Source organism: Mobula birostris, chromosome 6 (genome assembly GCF_030028105.1).
Source record: "Mobula birostris isolate sMobBir1 chromosome 6, sMobBir1.hap1, whole genome shotgun sequence".
Classification (NCBI taxonomy): Eukaryota; Metazoa; Chordata; class Chondrichthyes; order Myliobatiformes; family Myliobatidae; genus Mobula; species Mobula birostris.
This window is the reverse complement of record NC_092375.1, coordinates 135,128,124-135,144,649: the sequence shown is the minus strand read 5'-3', so window position 1 is coordinate 135,144,649 and position 16,526 is coordinate 135,128,124. Positions and strand designations below refer to the sequence as shown.

The following is a 16,526-nucleotide window of genomic DNA, read 5'->3' as shown; positions in this document are numbered from 1 at the left end:
GATCGCCGCGGTATTTGAATGGCCTTGGTCAACTCTTGCGAATCGAGTTCAATTTTCACAGGTTAAAACATGCAATGAACTTTTCGGAGCCAACTTCTATTACAGATCGTTTCCCCACCCCTCAACCCCCACCACCCTTTATCGCCTTCTCCAGCCACCTACCCTGTTACTGCCAGGAGAGACTTCTACTCAGGATTGCAATTGGGTGGTGGAGAGGGTGAAAAGTTATAGAAAAGTCATCTGTTACCCCATATGCCACGGTCTCCCTCAACCCCGAGGGAACGAGTGAGGGAAAGAATTATTACTATCAGAACCGTCCAGAGGCATTAAGCCCTAAAACGGCCGCCTCCTTCATATATATACTTTTAAAATCCCTCATACATATTCCATATTATATATATGATATATCTATGAAAGGTATTTAATTATATTTATTTATATATATATATATAGCACACACTTATCTATCTATCTATCATATATAAATAATACCTCACATCAATGGAAAATGGTGGCTTTTTCCTCTGATCCCTGACACCAGGGCTGTACTAGTGTTTCAACCCTTTCTGAATGTGGGAGTGTTGGAGAAAGATGCCATAGTAACAATAAAATGGAACTTAGAAGAACAGATAAGAAATGAGGGAGTGGTTTTTATATGGGGCAAGAGCGCGAGTACGGACATTACAACATTTGGAGTGTGAAGGACAAGATCTGAAGGAGTTCCTGTGATATCTGGGTTGGGGAGATTCGGTCTGACGATTCAGTCTGAAATTCGGACTTCACCTTCAGACCAAGGGCAAAGAGTACAATATATCATGGGCTCCTGGCCTTTGTTTGAGGACCCAAGTGACACATTGCTCCGGAATCAGTACAATGTGTAGGATGGGTTCATTGATTGCTTATCAGCTGCCGTCCGGTCCCCGCATTATTGCCGGGGAATGCTGGTCCACGCTTATAATCACACCCCTCCCCCGCGTCCCCATCTCCCCACTGCCTCCATCTCCCAGCACCAAAGGCTGTTGCCCCAATGGATCGCAATACATGTTGTCTGATCTCGCCCCCCCCCCGCCGCCGCCACACTCTCGTCTAGATAGTCGATTTATATCACACGCGAATTAATTCAAGTTTTCTGCAGAATATAGTACAAACTCCCAAGTTGAGCATTACCTTTTTAAAAGCTGTAGCACAATCAGGCTGAGACATTTTAAATGCAGTGTTATTCAATTACATTTGACGGATTGAAACACATAGACTCGATATATTACCATGAAATGAGTCATGGGTCATTTAAAAAGTGAATTTAATCGCACAGTCATTAGACAAATAGTATACCAGACACTTTTGAAATTGTAAATCATTACCCCAAACGCATCAATATATGAACTGGAGTCTTAATGATTTATGATAACATTATAAAATGTTCAAGGAGAATATGTTTTTTTCTCATCAAAATTTCTCTCTCAAAATATTTGTAATTTGCTGCATTCTGTGTAATACGAAAATGTTACATTAATGCTAATGCATTTTAAATTGACAAAGTGTTTTGCCTCTTGTTTGGTATGTTAAATGTTATTAGAAAGACGAGGTTGTGATGACAAAATAGATTTTTAAAAAAATATATAAAACTGTCCGTCGATCCGTATCATTAGCAAACCCCTGTACCAATTAAACACATTGTCTTGTTAATGTCTCGTGTTTTGATGGGTTTTTTTTGGAGAATGTGCATATGCTCTTTACCGGAAGAATCTGCTTGTAATCGGGGAAAACATTAAAGGCAAGACGTAAAACTGTTGGCACAACAAATTCGGGGAGGGTCTCTTCTCGAGGCATGCCCTCAGCGACCAGGGAATGCGAGTGTCACTCCGAACGTGAAAGGGGAGCCGGTGGAAGTTTGCGGCGGGACTGGATACTTTCCGCGGGTCTTAAAGCGGAATTGATACTGTCAAGAAGTGTTCCTCGACTCGTTCACCCTCTGTGTATCATGCGAGCCAAATTTGCTTGGAACATGAAAAACGGAGGATCGATTCAGCGGTTTATTGTAACCGCTGCCGTTTCTGTATCGTAATGTCTGAATTTCACAGAGAGGGAATTGCATTGGAAATCCGTCGTTGTGAGACATACACCACCATTTATTCCTTCAATATCTACATCTAACTGGAACCACTTCCGTTGCCATCTGTTACCAAGTAGTGCCCGAAGTCCGCTGCAAAATATGGTAAAAATATAGGTAGTGTGTTCAGGGAAATTCAGCCTTATTCCAAGGAATCCCGACAGATCACTGCAACGTTGACACGAATGAAATATCTCTCCAGTTCCTGAAATGAGGTAGCAACTATCCTTTTTAATGCTGTGGATTACTTGGGCGCTGGTGGGGTTAACCCCACTCACGATGGTGCTCTCCTTCAAGAGACGTGACCAATGGTCAGCCGGCTTTCATTGTCAATCTTGTAGCACCATCGCCCCCTTCAGGACACACGGCACTCTGCAACGAGACCATCTGAGTGACCGGAGGAGCAGGGACAAGATGACCCCAGTAGGAAGAGAGCACAGTCTTTCAGATTAGGGCAACGATGCAGCGGCCAGCAGAGGGCAGACATAAGGAAACAAGCTAGAATTCTTCTTAAACACAACAAGGGATTCTGCAGATGTTGTAAATTCAGAGAAACACACACACAGTGCTGGAGGAACTCAGCAGGTCAGGCAGCATCTATGGAGAGGAATAGGATAGGAATTTTCTTTAAGTCTTCTAAGGCAAAACATACATTAGATAGCTTGTGGTGTTTGTAAACATACGTCAGCATGTTGTTCAGATATGCAAACCCACCATTGGAAGGTTACCTTGGAAAAGATGTTGGGAAATTACTTTGGATGTTGATGCTTTGACTCATCATAGACACACATATGCAATTCATGCGCACGTACAGTACACACTTTACTCATACTGCAGCCTATATCACTGTTGTTTAACTTCATGTTTGTTAAAGTGGCACAAAGATTCCCCTTCCCAACAAATGACCAGCCAGATACAGGGCAGAACCTCAAGTTCTGTCTTCAGTGCAGGAGATTCCTCAGCCATCCACGTTTGTCCCGAAGCTTACTTTTAACACTTTCAACTCACCTGCCAGAAGAAATGGTTTATTTCCATCAACACCCCTACTCCTTTAATCATTATAAACATCTAAATTTCAACAGAGAGATTCCCTCAAAAGTCCGGAGAATATAGGCTCCAAACCAAATAGCCAGTGATGCAGACTATTTGGCAGTTGAACTTCTTGCAGTGTTTGCTGTGCAGTGAAGCAGAAGATGATGGACCAACATCCAAAGGAGTTAATACACCAGGTCCTCTGGCTCCAGGAGAAGATATCCATGTAGGCGCTTTGGGATTGGTAGCTGGGGAACGATGGTGGAGCACTGCTTTCCAAACAGCTTCCTGGCAGCAAATCGGCACAGGTGTTGCAAGGAGCGGGGGCCAGAGGCTAAGGCAAAGAGGGACTCATAGAATGGCCGATGCACCTGGGGAGCAGAGAAGAGTTAGTACTCACTCAGTGTAACCATGCCATTAAATGGAATGTGTTCTTCCAAATGGAGGAGGGTTAAGGGTAGGAAGCGGTGTCTGAGGCAAGAGGTCACAGGTGAGAGGCAGAAAGTTTATAAGGGATTTGGGGGGAAAATGTTTCATACAGAGAGCGTGGTGGGGTACTTACATGTTGGCACTTGTGGGCTGCCCCCAGCACGTCACTAGGTCGTGCTGGTTGTTAATGCCAATGACGTATTTCACTGTATGGTTTGACGTACATGTGATAAATAAATGAATCTGAACCTCCTGTCATCCACTTTCTTGGTGAACCGTGCTTAGTTCTATGACAGATGTAGCATTAGAATTCAGTAACCGAAAATAGGCACCGAAAGACTGAGCAGAGGACTATTTTCACCGCAGCTGAGCTCCTGGCAAGTTTATCAATCCGTGAAAGTGGCAGCACAGGTAAATAGGATGGTGAAGAAGGCATTTGGGATGCCCGCTTTCATTGGCCACAGTATTGTGTATAAGGGCAGGGATGTCAAGTTATATTTTTACAAAACTTCGGTTAAACCAGACCTGGAGATGTATGTTCAGTTCTGTCCACTGCTCATTGAAACCTATCGAATATTGAAATGTTGAGGTAGAGTGGATGAGGAGAGGATGTTTCCTACAGTGGGGGAGTCCAGGACCAGAGGGCACAGCCTCCGAATAGATGAACAGAGATAAGGAGCAATTTCTTCAGCCAGAGAGTGGTGAATTGCTGGAATTCATTGCCACAGATGGCTGTGGAGGCCAAGACATTAAAGTGGAGGTTGAGGTTCTTGACTAGCTAGGGACTCAAAGGTTGAGAAGGATAATAATCAGCCTTGATGGAATGTCAGAGCAGACTTGATGGTCAGAGTGGCCGAATTCTACTTCGATGTCTCATGGTCTAATAAAAATGAAGTGAAGGGGCTGGCAAGGTTGCAGAGGAGGTTTATCAGGATGGTGCTTGTGATAGATTGTATCCATTAAGAGGTGAGGCTGTACTTGTTTTCTTTTGAATGGAGGATGCTGAAGGATAGCATGTGGTACAGGTGATGGTGCGTAAATCACGACGTTACAGGTGTAAGGTGAGAGGTCGAAGGTTTAATAGGGATCTGAGGGGAAAAGTTGGATCAGACATGCATTGCCTGAGGGGTGGTGGAGGTGGAGACCCTCAAAACTTTTAAGAAGCATCTATACAAGCACTTGAATCATCAAACACAGAAAGCAACGGACTGAATATGGGACTGGATAAGATAAGCAGAATGGTTAGTATGGATGTTGTGGGCTGAAGGGCCTGTTTCTTAGACCATAGAACAGAACAGCACTGTATGGGCCCTTGGGCTCATGATGTCCTGTCGTAAACCTACTCTACAATCAATCTAAGCCTTCCCTCCTACACAGCCAATAACACACCACAGAGATGAGGAGGAATTTCTGTAGCCAGAGGGTGGTGAATCTGTGGAATTCATTGCCACAGGCGGTGTGGAGGCCAAGTCATTGGGGATATTTAAAACGGAGGTTGATAGGTTTCTGATTAGTAAGGTCCTCAAAGATTATGGGGAGAAGGTAGGAGAATGGGGTTGAGAGGGATAATAAATCAGTTTTGATGGAACGGTAGAGCAGACTTGATGGAGTGGATGGTTTAATCTGCTCCTATGTCTTATGATCTTATGGTTACAGATGGAAAGTGAGCTAAACCACTCCCCCCACCTCCACCCCCAATGCCCTGAGTCCCACTCCGCACCATAGTGTATTATAAGACGATAAGACCATAAGACATGGGAGCAGAATTAGGGCATTTGGCCCATCGTGTCTGCTCCAGCATTTCACCATTGCTGATCCATTTTCCTCTCAGCCCCAGTCTCCTGCCTTCTCCCTGTATCCCTCCATGCCCTGAATAAACAAGAATCTATCAACCTCTGCCTTAAAAATACCCAATAACTTGGACTCCACAGCCACCTGAGGCAAGGTATTCCATAGACTCACCACTATTTGGCTAAAGAAACTCCTCCTCATCTCCATTCTAAATGGACGTTCATCTATTCTGAGGCTGTGTCGTCTGGTCTTAGACTCCCACACTATTGCAAACATCCTCCCCACATCCACTCTATGAAGGCCTTTCAGAATTCAATAGATTTCAATGGGGTGCTCCCCTATCCTTGGACCTTCAGCCCTTAAGGAGGCTTCCAGTCGAGGTAAGTGGATGAAAATGTCAGGAATAGGACCCCCTGTGAATTTACTGTGGTCACTTTTAGCACAATTGCTGTAACATCACTCAAATACAAATCATTATCCATTCAAGCAATCTTTAATCCTGCCTAGGTGAGTCCAACTAGTGCAAGGCAATGTGCTTTCATGAACCAAGAAAGATGCTTGCTGGAGGGAGGAAAATTTTTCAGAACGATCCCACAGTGAAATGAGAAAGGTTTGATTGCAGTAGCACATTACTTGGGGATATACGATGGAAAGAGTACAGAGAAAATTTACAAGGATGTTACCAGGACTTGATGGCCTGAGTTAAAGGAAAAGGTTGAACAAGTTGGAACTTTACTTTCTGGAGTGTAGGAGAATGAGGGGGAGATCAGTTAGAAGTGTACAAAATTCTGAGAAGTGTAGACGGGATAAATGCAAGCAGGTTCTTTCCACTGAGGTTGAATGAGACTAGAAAAAGAGGTCATAGGTTAAGGGTGATAGGTGAAATATTTAAGGGAAACCTGAGGGGGAGCTTCTTCACTTAGAGGGTGGTGTTTGGGTGGAACCAGCTGCCAGTGGAAGCGGGTGAATGTGTATTTGATTTCAACATTTGAGAGAAATTTGGATAAATACGTGGATGGGAGGGGAATGGAGGGCTATGGTCCAGGTGCAAGTCGAGGGGACTAGGCAGAATAATAGTTCAGTATGGACTAGATGGGCTGAAGGGCCTGTTTCTGTGCTATAGTGCTCTGGGAGTCAAAATAATGAGTGGACATAAGAGCAGGAGAGTGGGAAGAGTAAGCAACTAGTTCCAACACTTCCCACTGCCTTATGAGTACGTTGGGCTAGCCTCCTCTACCGGGGGACGATCAAGTGGAAATCAGACAACTAATTTCAGTGTCTATATGTTCATCAGCAATTAGGAAAGTTCTACCAGAGGAGTTAGCCTGAGACCAGGCAATTCGTCACCGTGTATACAGGTTTTCATATGGGACACAGTACCCAGGTGAAAATATATCGGACACCTTTCTCCAGGAAATAGAAGGGGGCCTGATAGAAGTCTTTAACATTACCGAGAGCTTGATAGAGGCTAGACAGAGAGGAGTTTCCACTTGTAAAATAGCCACAAACCAAAGACTCTTAAGTATGAGATACTCTCCAGTGAATTTGTTGCTGTACTCTAGGAGAAACCTGCTTAGTCCAGCAGTGAAGAAATGGAGAACTGTTGCTGAGGCACATTGCATGGAAAGTTTTGAGGGAATTGGATAAATATATGATAAATGAAGGCAGGTGAGTGATATAAAGCAAGGTGCAAGAGGCTAAGCTGCCTGAACGAAAGTGAGAGATCTATTTGGGTATTGTACGTTCTGGGTAATGATATGGATTAACAGTGTTGATAAAAAATTAGTATAATTCTTGTAAACCATTGGTTCAAACACAAAGATGTGATTTCCATCATTCCGTGCTGTAAGTTTCAGTGCTTTTCACCAGAATGGTATACCTGAAATATTTCCTTGGGGACAGCTTCCATCCACTCCTCCGTGACCTGAATTTGTTGGTAGGAATTAAACAAGACTTCGACAGTTTTGGGAGAATCCGCACAACTTTTCAGCACCTGGAAGGAAAACAAGCCACTGAGTGGTTTGTAAAAAAAAAAATTAACTCCCGCTTTGATCCATACTCATGCATCGTCCTTCACAACTTTGGTGTTCTGAGAGACAACAATGACTGCACTTGGCCAGATAGGTTCCTCTCCGTTCCCTCCTCTCGGATACAGTTCCCATGGGGAATATGAGCAGTTCTGTTCCTTGTGGATGGAGGCAGAGGAGTGAGCAACTACTTGACCATGGTATATCAGACTGCTGTATCTGAGGCTCACTCAGAGACAGTTTTGCAGCCTTTCAGCCAGGTAGTTCAAGCACTCTTCTCGGTCATTTGCCTGACAAACGGCAGATATATAACACTTCAATGATCCATAATCCTGGGGATTTGGCATTAGCCTCGTCAGGTGATATCAACATATACCCTTCCAACTCACTATGACCCCATACCCCTCACTCCCCTTCAGCTCACAGGATCCTCCATTTAAACTGGTTTTACTGCAGACCCCTTAAGCTTCCTGGGTTCACAGTGTAACACCTAAAAACCAAAATAAAAGTGTGTCACAATATTACAGGATGTTCAGCACAATACCTGCCGATTTGATTTGACGCACACACATTTCACTGGATCTTTCGATGCACACTTGATAAACAAAGCTAATCTTATAAACAGGAATAGCATCAATAGTCCAGAAAACCGGTCGCGAAAGCTCCAAGCGTGCTGGATTATCAGAGTTTCACTGCAGAAGCAGTGTGCAAGTGTTCAGGCATTCAGACAAGGAAGTCATTAACTTTTTAAAAAACTTATTATCACTTAGAATTCTGCCCACTGTGTCCCTCACACTGACGTTCCGACCTCATGTTGAAACGTTCCAAACACCTTCACTACCTCAAGGCAACTTAAGGTGCCAAGAGAAGATTTATAACAGTAATACAGGCCCTTCCCCAGGATATGGACACATGACTTATGGACAGACCGTACGAAAATGTTGAGTATTTGGAAGACCAGTGGGATGGATTTGCCAAGTACTGTGGGGTCTGCAGCCATCTTCTGCCAGTTGGGAATGGACATTTCCAAACCAGAATCAAGTTTAGTATCACTGGAATATGTCGTGAGATTTATTTTGCGGCAGCAGTACATTGCAATCATCATCATCATTACGTACCGTGTCGTAAGATGTAGGCGATCTTGGTCCCATGATCATGATTGTTGCGGCAAACTTTTCTACAGCAGTGGTTTGCCATTGCCTTCTTCTGGACAGTGTCTTTACAAGATGGGTGACCTCAACCATTATCAATACTCTTCAGAGATTGTCTGCCTGGCATCAGTGGTCGCATAACCGGGATTTGTGACATGCACCAGATGCTCATAGGACCATCCACAATCTGTTCCCGTAGCTCTGTGTGACCCTGATTGGTGGGGGCGAGGGGTGCTAAGCAGGTGCTACACCTTGCCCAAGGGTGAGCTGCAGGCCAGTGGAGAGACATATTTCTACCCCGCCACCCACACATTGCTATACATAATAATAAAAACTATAAGTTACAAAAAGTATATAAAAAAAAGGAAAATTAAATTAAATGAGTAGTGAAAAAAGAGAGGAAATAATACTGATGTAGTGCTCGTGGGTTCATTGTCCATTCAGAAATCTGATGGCAGAGGGGAAGAAGCTGTACCCCATACACTTCCCAACACTGTTTTCCATCTGCCACTTCTCTGCCCTTTCTCCTTCTGTAGCCTCTCTACTACCTCAACACTACCTGCCCCTCCACCTACAGTATCTTTGTATCATTTTCAAACTTGGCCATAAAGCCATCAATTCTGTCATCCAAATCATTAAAAAGATGCAGTCCCAGCACAGACCCCTGTGGATCTCTAGTCACCGGCAGATAACCAGAAAAAGCTCCATTTATTCCCACTCTTTGCCTTTTGCCAATCAGCCAATGCTCTATCTATGTAGTATCTTTCCTGTAATTCCATGGGCTCTTATCTTATTAAGCAGCCTTATGTGTGGCACCTTGTCAAAGGCCTTCTGAAAATCCAAGGACACAACATCAACTGTTTCTCCTTTGTCAATCCTGCTTGTTATTTCTTCAAAGAATTCCAACAGATTTGTCAGGTAAGATTTTCCCTTCGGGAAACCATGCCTATTTTATTATGTGCCTCCAAGTATTCCGAGACCACATCCTTAATGATTGATTCCAACATCTTCCCAACCACTCAGGTCAGACTAACTGCCCTATAATTTCCTTCCTTCTGCCTCTCTCCCTTCTTGAAAAGTGGAGTGACATTTGCAATTTTCCATTCCTTTGGAAACATGCCAGAATCCAATGATTCTTGAAAGATCATCACTAACGCCTCTGTAATCTCTTCAGTCACTCTTTCGGAACCCTGGGGTGTAGACCATCTGATCCAGATGATGTTTCTATCTTTAGATCTTTCAGTTTCCTTCTCTCTAGGACATCACTTCTGCTCCCTGACACTCTCAAACTTCTGGCATACTGCTAGTGTCTTCCACAGTGAAGACTGATGCAAAATACTTATTCAGGTCAACAGTTACCTTGTCCTCAGTTACTACCTCTCCAGCATCATTTTCCAGCAGTTCCATACCTCCTCTTGCCTCTCTTTTGCACTTTATATATCTGAAGAAACTTTTGGTATCCTCTTTAATACTAGTGGCTAGCTTACCTTCCTATTTCATCTTTTCCTTCTTTATGACTTTTTTGGTTGCCTTCTGTTGATTTTTAAAAGCTTTCCAATCATCTAACTCCCCACTAATTTTTGTGCTATTATATGCCCTCTCTCTGACTTCTATGTTGGCCTCGACTTATTTTGTCAGCCACAGTTGCATCATCCTGCCTTTAGAATACATCTTCTTCTTTGGGATGTATCTATCCTACACCTTTTGAATTGCTCCCAGAAACTCCAGCTATTGGTGTTCTGTTGTCATCCTTGCTGGTGGTCCCTTCCAGTCAATATTGACCAGCTCTTCTCTCATGCCTCTGCAGTTCCCTTTACTCCACTGTAATACTGATACAGCTGACTTCAGCTTCTCATTTTCAAATTGCTGGGGGAGTTCTACCATATTATGATCACTGGGCCCTCAGGGTGTCATGGTCCGGATCAGGGTCCCTTTAAATTTACTTTGTTTATGTTACGATCAGAACTTTTGATTCCCTGTTTTCCCGTGTCCCTCAGCTTTGGTGATTGGAGGCAATTATTCTCCACTGAACCGGTAGTTTATAGTCTCTGGCTTTCAGCCGTTCGGGGCGGAAGTGTCTGCAAAGTCACGGTGTGCCGATGTCATCTGGCCGGAGCAAGCCTTGTCTCTGCCGAAGCGAGTGCCGGTAATTCGCCTTTCTTCACCGGAGCAACCCTGTCCAGTTACTTTGCCAAAGCTAGCCTGCAAAGTTTCCTCATCAAGGTGAGTCCGTCAGTTAACCCGCTGGAGGGAATCAAGAACTGTTGTCTACTGTTCCCGGGCTGAGTCGAGAGCTCGCCACTACCCGGAGGCCCCAAGTCAAGTCCTGGCCCTGGCGGCATTCAAGTACCAAGTCAAGTCCTGGTCCTGGCGGCATTCAAGCACCAAGTCAAGTCGTGGCCCTGGTGGTCTGTGATTCCTGTCCTACCACCCTGTCTGAATCCCTTCTCTGCCCCTCTCGCCTCTAGCCCTCATCTGCAGCCCTCGTCTGCACTTCAGTCTAGTTCTATTGCCAGAGCTAGATAGGTACTGTCTGGTGTTCTTTCGTGTTGGTCTTGTCTTGTCTTGTCCTCGCCTCTGTGGGGTAAGTCTGGCCGTCTTGCCATTGCCCCGCAGGGGGTCATGTCTTGTCCTCGCCTCCGTGGGGTAAGTTAGGCCGTCTTGCCGTTTCCCCGCGGGGGGTCATGTCTTGTCTTGTCTTGTCCTCGCCTCCGTGGGGTAAGTCAGGCTGTCTTGCCGTTGCCCCGCGGAGGGTCATGAGTCCCGGCCCTATGTCCTGTACCCAAGGAGGGGTCCCGACTCTCTGTTCTGTGTGCGAGTGCCGGCCCTATGTCCTGTACCCAAGGAGGGGTCCTGACTCTGTGTTCTGTGTATGTGTCCATGGTTCCATGTACCTGCTCTCCCGAGACCGAGGCTCTGTTTTCCATTTTCCTCCTCTCCCTAGCCCATGTCATGTCCATGCCTGGTTCTGGGGTCCGAGCCCAAGGCAAGACCAGTCTCAGGCTCGGAGTCCATACTCTAGCCTCTTCATGTCTCCTCTAGTTCTGAGAGCTGATTCCGAGTCCGAGCCCAGACCCTTGGTCCCAGCTTAGTCGTAGTCCTGAGTCCTTGTCCGGTTTGCTACTCCTGCTCCTTCCTAACTCTCCTGGTATCAAACAATAAACTTAATCTAAGTAACCTCACAAGATGTGTCTTGCATTTGGGTCCACCCTTGCTCCTAATGCCCCGCCATTGTGACACAGAGTTCCTTTACCTTAAGCTCTCTAATCAATTCTGGTTTATTGTACAACACCCAATCCAGAATAGCTGATCCCCTCGTGGGCTCAACCATGATCTGCTCTAAAAGGCCATCTGATAGGTATTCTACAAATTATTCCTCTTAGGGTCCGGAACCAACCTGATTTTCCCAATCTACCTGCATATTGACATCCTCCCTGACTATTGTACCATTGCCTTTTTGACATGCATTTTCTATCTCATGCTGTAAGTTGTAGACCACATTTTTGCTACTGTTTGAAGGTCTGTATATAACTCCCATCAGGGTCTTTTTACCCTTGCAGTTTCTTAGCTTGACCCACAATGATTTTATATCTTCTGATCCTATGTCACCTCTTTCTAATGATTTGATTTCATTTTTTGCCAACAGAGCCACCCCACCCCCTCTGCCTACCCACCTGTTTTTTCAGTACAATGTGTATCCTTGGATGCTAAGCTACCAGCTGTAATCTTCTTTCGACCACGATTCATTAACGCCTGCAATGTCATACTTGCATCTGTAACTGTGCTACACGTTCATTTACCTTATTCCGTATATTGTGTACACTCTAATATAACACCTTCAGTCACGTATTCATCACTCTTTTCAATTTTGTCCCCCTTTACATTGCAACTCATCCCATTGACTGCAATTTTGCCCTGTCATCAGCTTGTCCTTGCTAACCGTCTCACTACACTCTGCCTCTGTTTGTAAACCAACTATCATTCCAGTTCCCATCTGCCCGCCAAATTAGTTTAAATCCTCCCAAAAAGCCCTAACAAATCTGCCCACAAAGATATCGTTCCCCCCTCGGGTTCAGGTGTAACTCATCCCTTAACCTCGAACTCTGAACCCCTGCTCCCTGCACCAGTTCCTCAGCCACACACTCATCATCCCATTCTTACCCTCACTGGCACGTGGCACAGGCAGCAATCCAGAGATTACTACCCTGGAGGTCCTGCCTTTCAGCTTTCTACCTAGCTCCTTAAAATCTCTCTTCAGGACCTGCTCACCTTTCCTACCTATATCATCCATGCCAATGTGTACTAAGACTTCTGACTGCTCACCCTCCCACTTTAGGATGTCGTGGACCTGATCTGAGACATCCCTGACCCTGGCACCAGGGAGGCAACATCCCATCCGGTATCTCTATTACGTCTCTATTCCTCTGACTATCGAATCTCCTGTCACACTGTACTGCTCTTCACCTCTCTTCTCTTCTGATCCACAGCATCAGACTCAGTGCCAGAGACCCAGTCACTGTGGCTCCTCCCGGTAGGTGCCCCTCCTGACAGTATCCAAAGTGGTGTACTTATTTTTGAGGGGAATGGCCATGGGAGTACTTTGCACTGGCTGCCCATTTCCCTCCCTTTTCCTGACAGTTACCCAGTTACCTGACTTCTACAACCGAGGGGTGACTACCTCCCTGTAGCTCCTATCTATCAGTCTCCCATATGGGCTGAAGGTCATGGAGCTGCAGCTCCAGTTCCTTAACATGTTCTCTGAGAAGCTGCATCTCGTGCACCTGGTGCATATGCGGTTATCCAGGAGGCTGTGTCATGGTCCGGTCCATGAATCCCACATTCTGGTTCACAGTCCGGTCCATTGAACCATATTCCAGGTTTTCCAGTTTTCCCTTGTCCTGTTGTGTGCCTTTATTGATGCACATGATTCTGATTTTGGACTGGCTACATAAATAGCTCCTGGATTCAGCTTCAGTTGCTGGACTGTTCCCTTCACAGTCCTCCTGAAGCCTTGGCCTGAAGACTTGCCTGCAACCTTGCCTGTATTGCTATAAGACCATAAGACAAAGGAGCAGAAGTCGGCCATTCGGCCCATCAAGTCTGCTCCGCCATTTTATCATGAGCTGATCCAGTCTCCCGTTTAGTCCCACTACCCCGCCTTCTCACCATAACCTTTGATGCCCTGGCTACTCAGATACCTATCAATCTCTGCCTTAAATACACCCAATGACTTGGCCTCCACTGCCGCCCGTGGCAACAAATTCCATAGATTCTCCACCCTCTGGCTAAAAAAATTTCTTTGCATCTCTGTTCTGAATGGGCACCCTTCAATCCTTAAGTCATGCCCTTTTGTACTAGACTCCCCCATCATGGGAAACAACTTTGCCACATCCACTCTATCCATGCCTTTCAACATTTAAATGTTTCTATGAGGTCTCCCCTCATTCTTCTAAACTCCAAAGAATACAGTCCAAGAGTGGACAAATGTTCCTCATATGTTAACCCTCTTATTCTGTTAGGTTCGATTGCCAGAGCAAGACTGGAGCCTTGCTGTGTCTAGATAAGGAACTGTCTTTCATTGTTTGGAACTATCTCTTTGTGTCCATGCCTTTGCTAGGTAGGTCTGGCTGTTTGCTGCTACCTTGAGTTGGAAACTGTCTCTGTGTCCACGTCTTTGCTAGGTAGGTCTGGCCATTTGCTGCTACCTAGTGTTGGAAACTATTTCTGTGTCCATGCCTTCGCTAGGTAGGTCTGTTTGTTTGCCGCTACCTTGTAATGGGAACTGTCTCTTTGTGTTCTGCGCTCCTGTCTCCCAAGACCAAGGCTCTGCGTTCCCATTCCCAAGACCAAGGCTCTGTGTTCTGTGTTCTGTGTTCCCGTCTCTCAAGGCCAGGGCTCCGTGTTCCCATGCTCCAGTCCTCATCCAAGTCCTCGTCCAAGGTTCCTGTCTCCCAAGACCACATCATGTCTTCCCCTAGTTCTGGAGTCCAAGCCCGAGTCAAGACCCAGGTTCTGGGTCCTTGTCCAGTCTCCGGCTCGGAGTCCAAGCCCAGGCTCCTAGTTCCCAGTTCCTTGTCCTGGTCCCGCTTGCCTAGCCAATGTGCTAGCCCAAGTCTGTGTTCTTGTCCCAGCTCTCTAGTCAAGTCCTGTTCCTAGTACTTCAGTGTCTGTGTCTTGCATTTGGGTCCGCTCCCAGAGTGCCCCGTTATGACAGGCTGGAGGTCTCCCAGATTCCCATATCTCACACACAGGACAAGTGTTCCCTTGACTTCCCCACCTGAAGTCCACAATCAATTCCTTGGTCTTACTGATGTTATTGCTGTGACACCACTCAACCAGCTGATTGATCTTGCTCCTGTATGCTTCCTCATCACCATTTGAAATTCTGCCAAGAGTAGTTGTGTTGCTGGCAAACTTACAGATGGCCTTTGAGCTGTGCCTAACCACACAATTGTGGATGTAGAGAGAGTAGAGCAGTTGGCTAAGCATGCATCCTTCTGGTGCGCCCGTGTCGGTTGTCCGCGAGGAGATGTTATTTCCAATCTGCACAGACTGTGGTCTCCCAGTGATTAAGGTGAGGATCTAATTGCAGAGGGAGGTACACAGGCTCAGGTTTTGCAGTTTGTTGATTAGGGCTGAGGGTATAATTGTGTTGAACACTGAACTGCTATAAGTATTGCTATTGTCCAGGTGATCCAAAGCTGAGAAGGCAGCCAATGAGATTGCATCTGCTGTAGACCTGTAGATAGGCAAATTGCAATGGGTCCAGATCCGCTTGCCTTGTCTCCACACTCCAAAGCCACAACAATCGGGTGGGGGGGGGGTGGTCTAGGTCAAGTTGAACAGAGCTGGGAGTGCTAAACAGACCCATTTGCTCACTCACTGATCTGGGGTGGTCTAGGTCAAGTTGAACAGAGCTGGGAGTGCTAAGCAGACCCGTTTGCTCACTCACTGATCTGGGTGGTCTAGGTCAAGTTGAACAGAGCTGGGAGTGCTAAACAGACCCTTTTGCTCACTCACTGATCTGGGGTGGTCTAGGTCAAGTTGAACAGAGCTGGGAGTGCAAAGCAGACTCATTTGCTCACTCACTGATCTGGGGTGGTGTAGGTCAAGTTGAACAGAGCTGGGAGTGCAAAGCAGACTCATTTACTCACTCACTGGGTCAGTGAGGCTGGCTGCTCTTCCTGTGCCCACGTGCTCTACCATCACAGCTGTTTCTGCGACCTTCTCCCATGCACTGTTGTTCATTTCCAACTTACAAAACCCGATGAAGGTTCTCAGCCCAAGACGTCGACTGTTTATTTCCCTCCATAGATGCTGCCTGACCTGCTGAGTTCCCTTGTGTGTGTTACTCTGGATATCCAGCATCTGCAGAATCACTTGTGTTTACGAGCAATTTGGGTTATGAATCGTTCTCAGGAATGGAGCCCTGTCATAACCTGGAGCCAGCCTGTATCTGGAGTGGGATGGTTGTCCCAGAAGGAAAGATGGATGGGCTAGCCTAGGTTGGAGTTTGGAAGAGTAAGAGGGAGCTGGACTGATGAGGTCAATGTGAAGAGAGCAGTTCCTACCAAAGGAGAACTAGAACTGGTGTCAGTAATTAGAAATAGGGGATGTACATTAAGGTGGAAATAATATGCATATTTTTCCTTAAGAAAATTGTGAATCTTTGGAAATCTTTTCCTCAAAGTTTGATAGAAAGAAAGTTGTTGAATATTTTTAACGCAGAGGCAGATAGATCCTCATTAAAGAAGGGAGTGAAATGTTATCGGGGATAGTGGGAGCACAGAAATGAGGTTGCATTTGGTTCAGCCCTGATCTTACTGGTGACAATACAGTCCTGAGAGGCCAAGTACCCATTCATATGCTGTAAAAGGTGGCATATAATTGCTAAACACAAAAGTAAACTAAAACAATGCTGGAACATTTCACTGAAAGATAATAACCTTGAAATGTTAATTCTTCCTTTCTCTGGGTGGCATGGTA

General features: G+C 45.6%; 1 protein-coding gene across 2 annotated transcripts in view; it reads right to left on the bottom strand.

Annotated features, from left to right (window-relative positions):
- Nucleotides 1–1,310: 1,310 nt before the first annotated feature.
- Nucleotides 1,311–16,526, bottom strand: part of asb18 (ankyrin repeat and SOCS box containing 18) — a 45,104-nt gene continuing 29,888 nt past the window's right edge. The window contains exons 4-6 of one of the 2 annotated variants that reach the window (XR_011886409.1): nucleotides 7,242–7,355; nucleotides 3,119–3,513; nucleotides 1,311–2,707 (exon numbers count right to left, since the gene is read on the bottom strand). Coding sequence is in view for 1 of the 2 variants with exons in the window: in XM_072261393.1 (XP_072117494.1) it covers nucleotides 3,328–3,513; nucleotides 7,242–7,355 (300 nt within the window). In the remaining variant the exon portion in view is untranslated. Of the gene's footprint in view, nucleotides 3,514–7,241; nucleotides 7,356–16,526 lie in introns of both variants that reach the window. The other variant, XM_072261393.1, reaches the window with a different exon arrangement.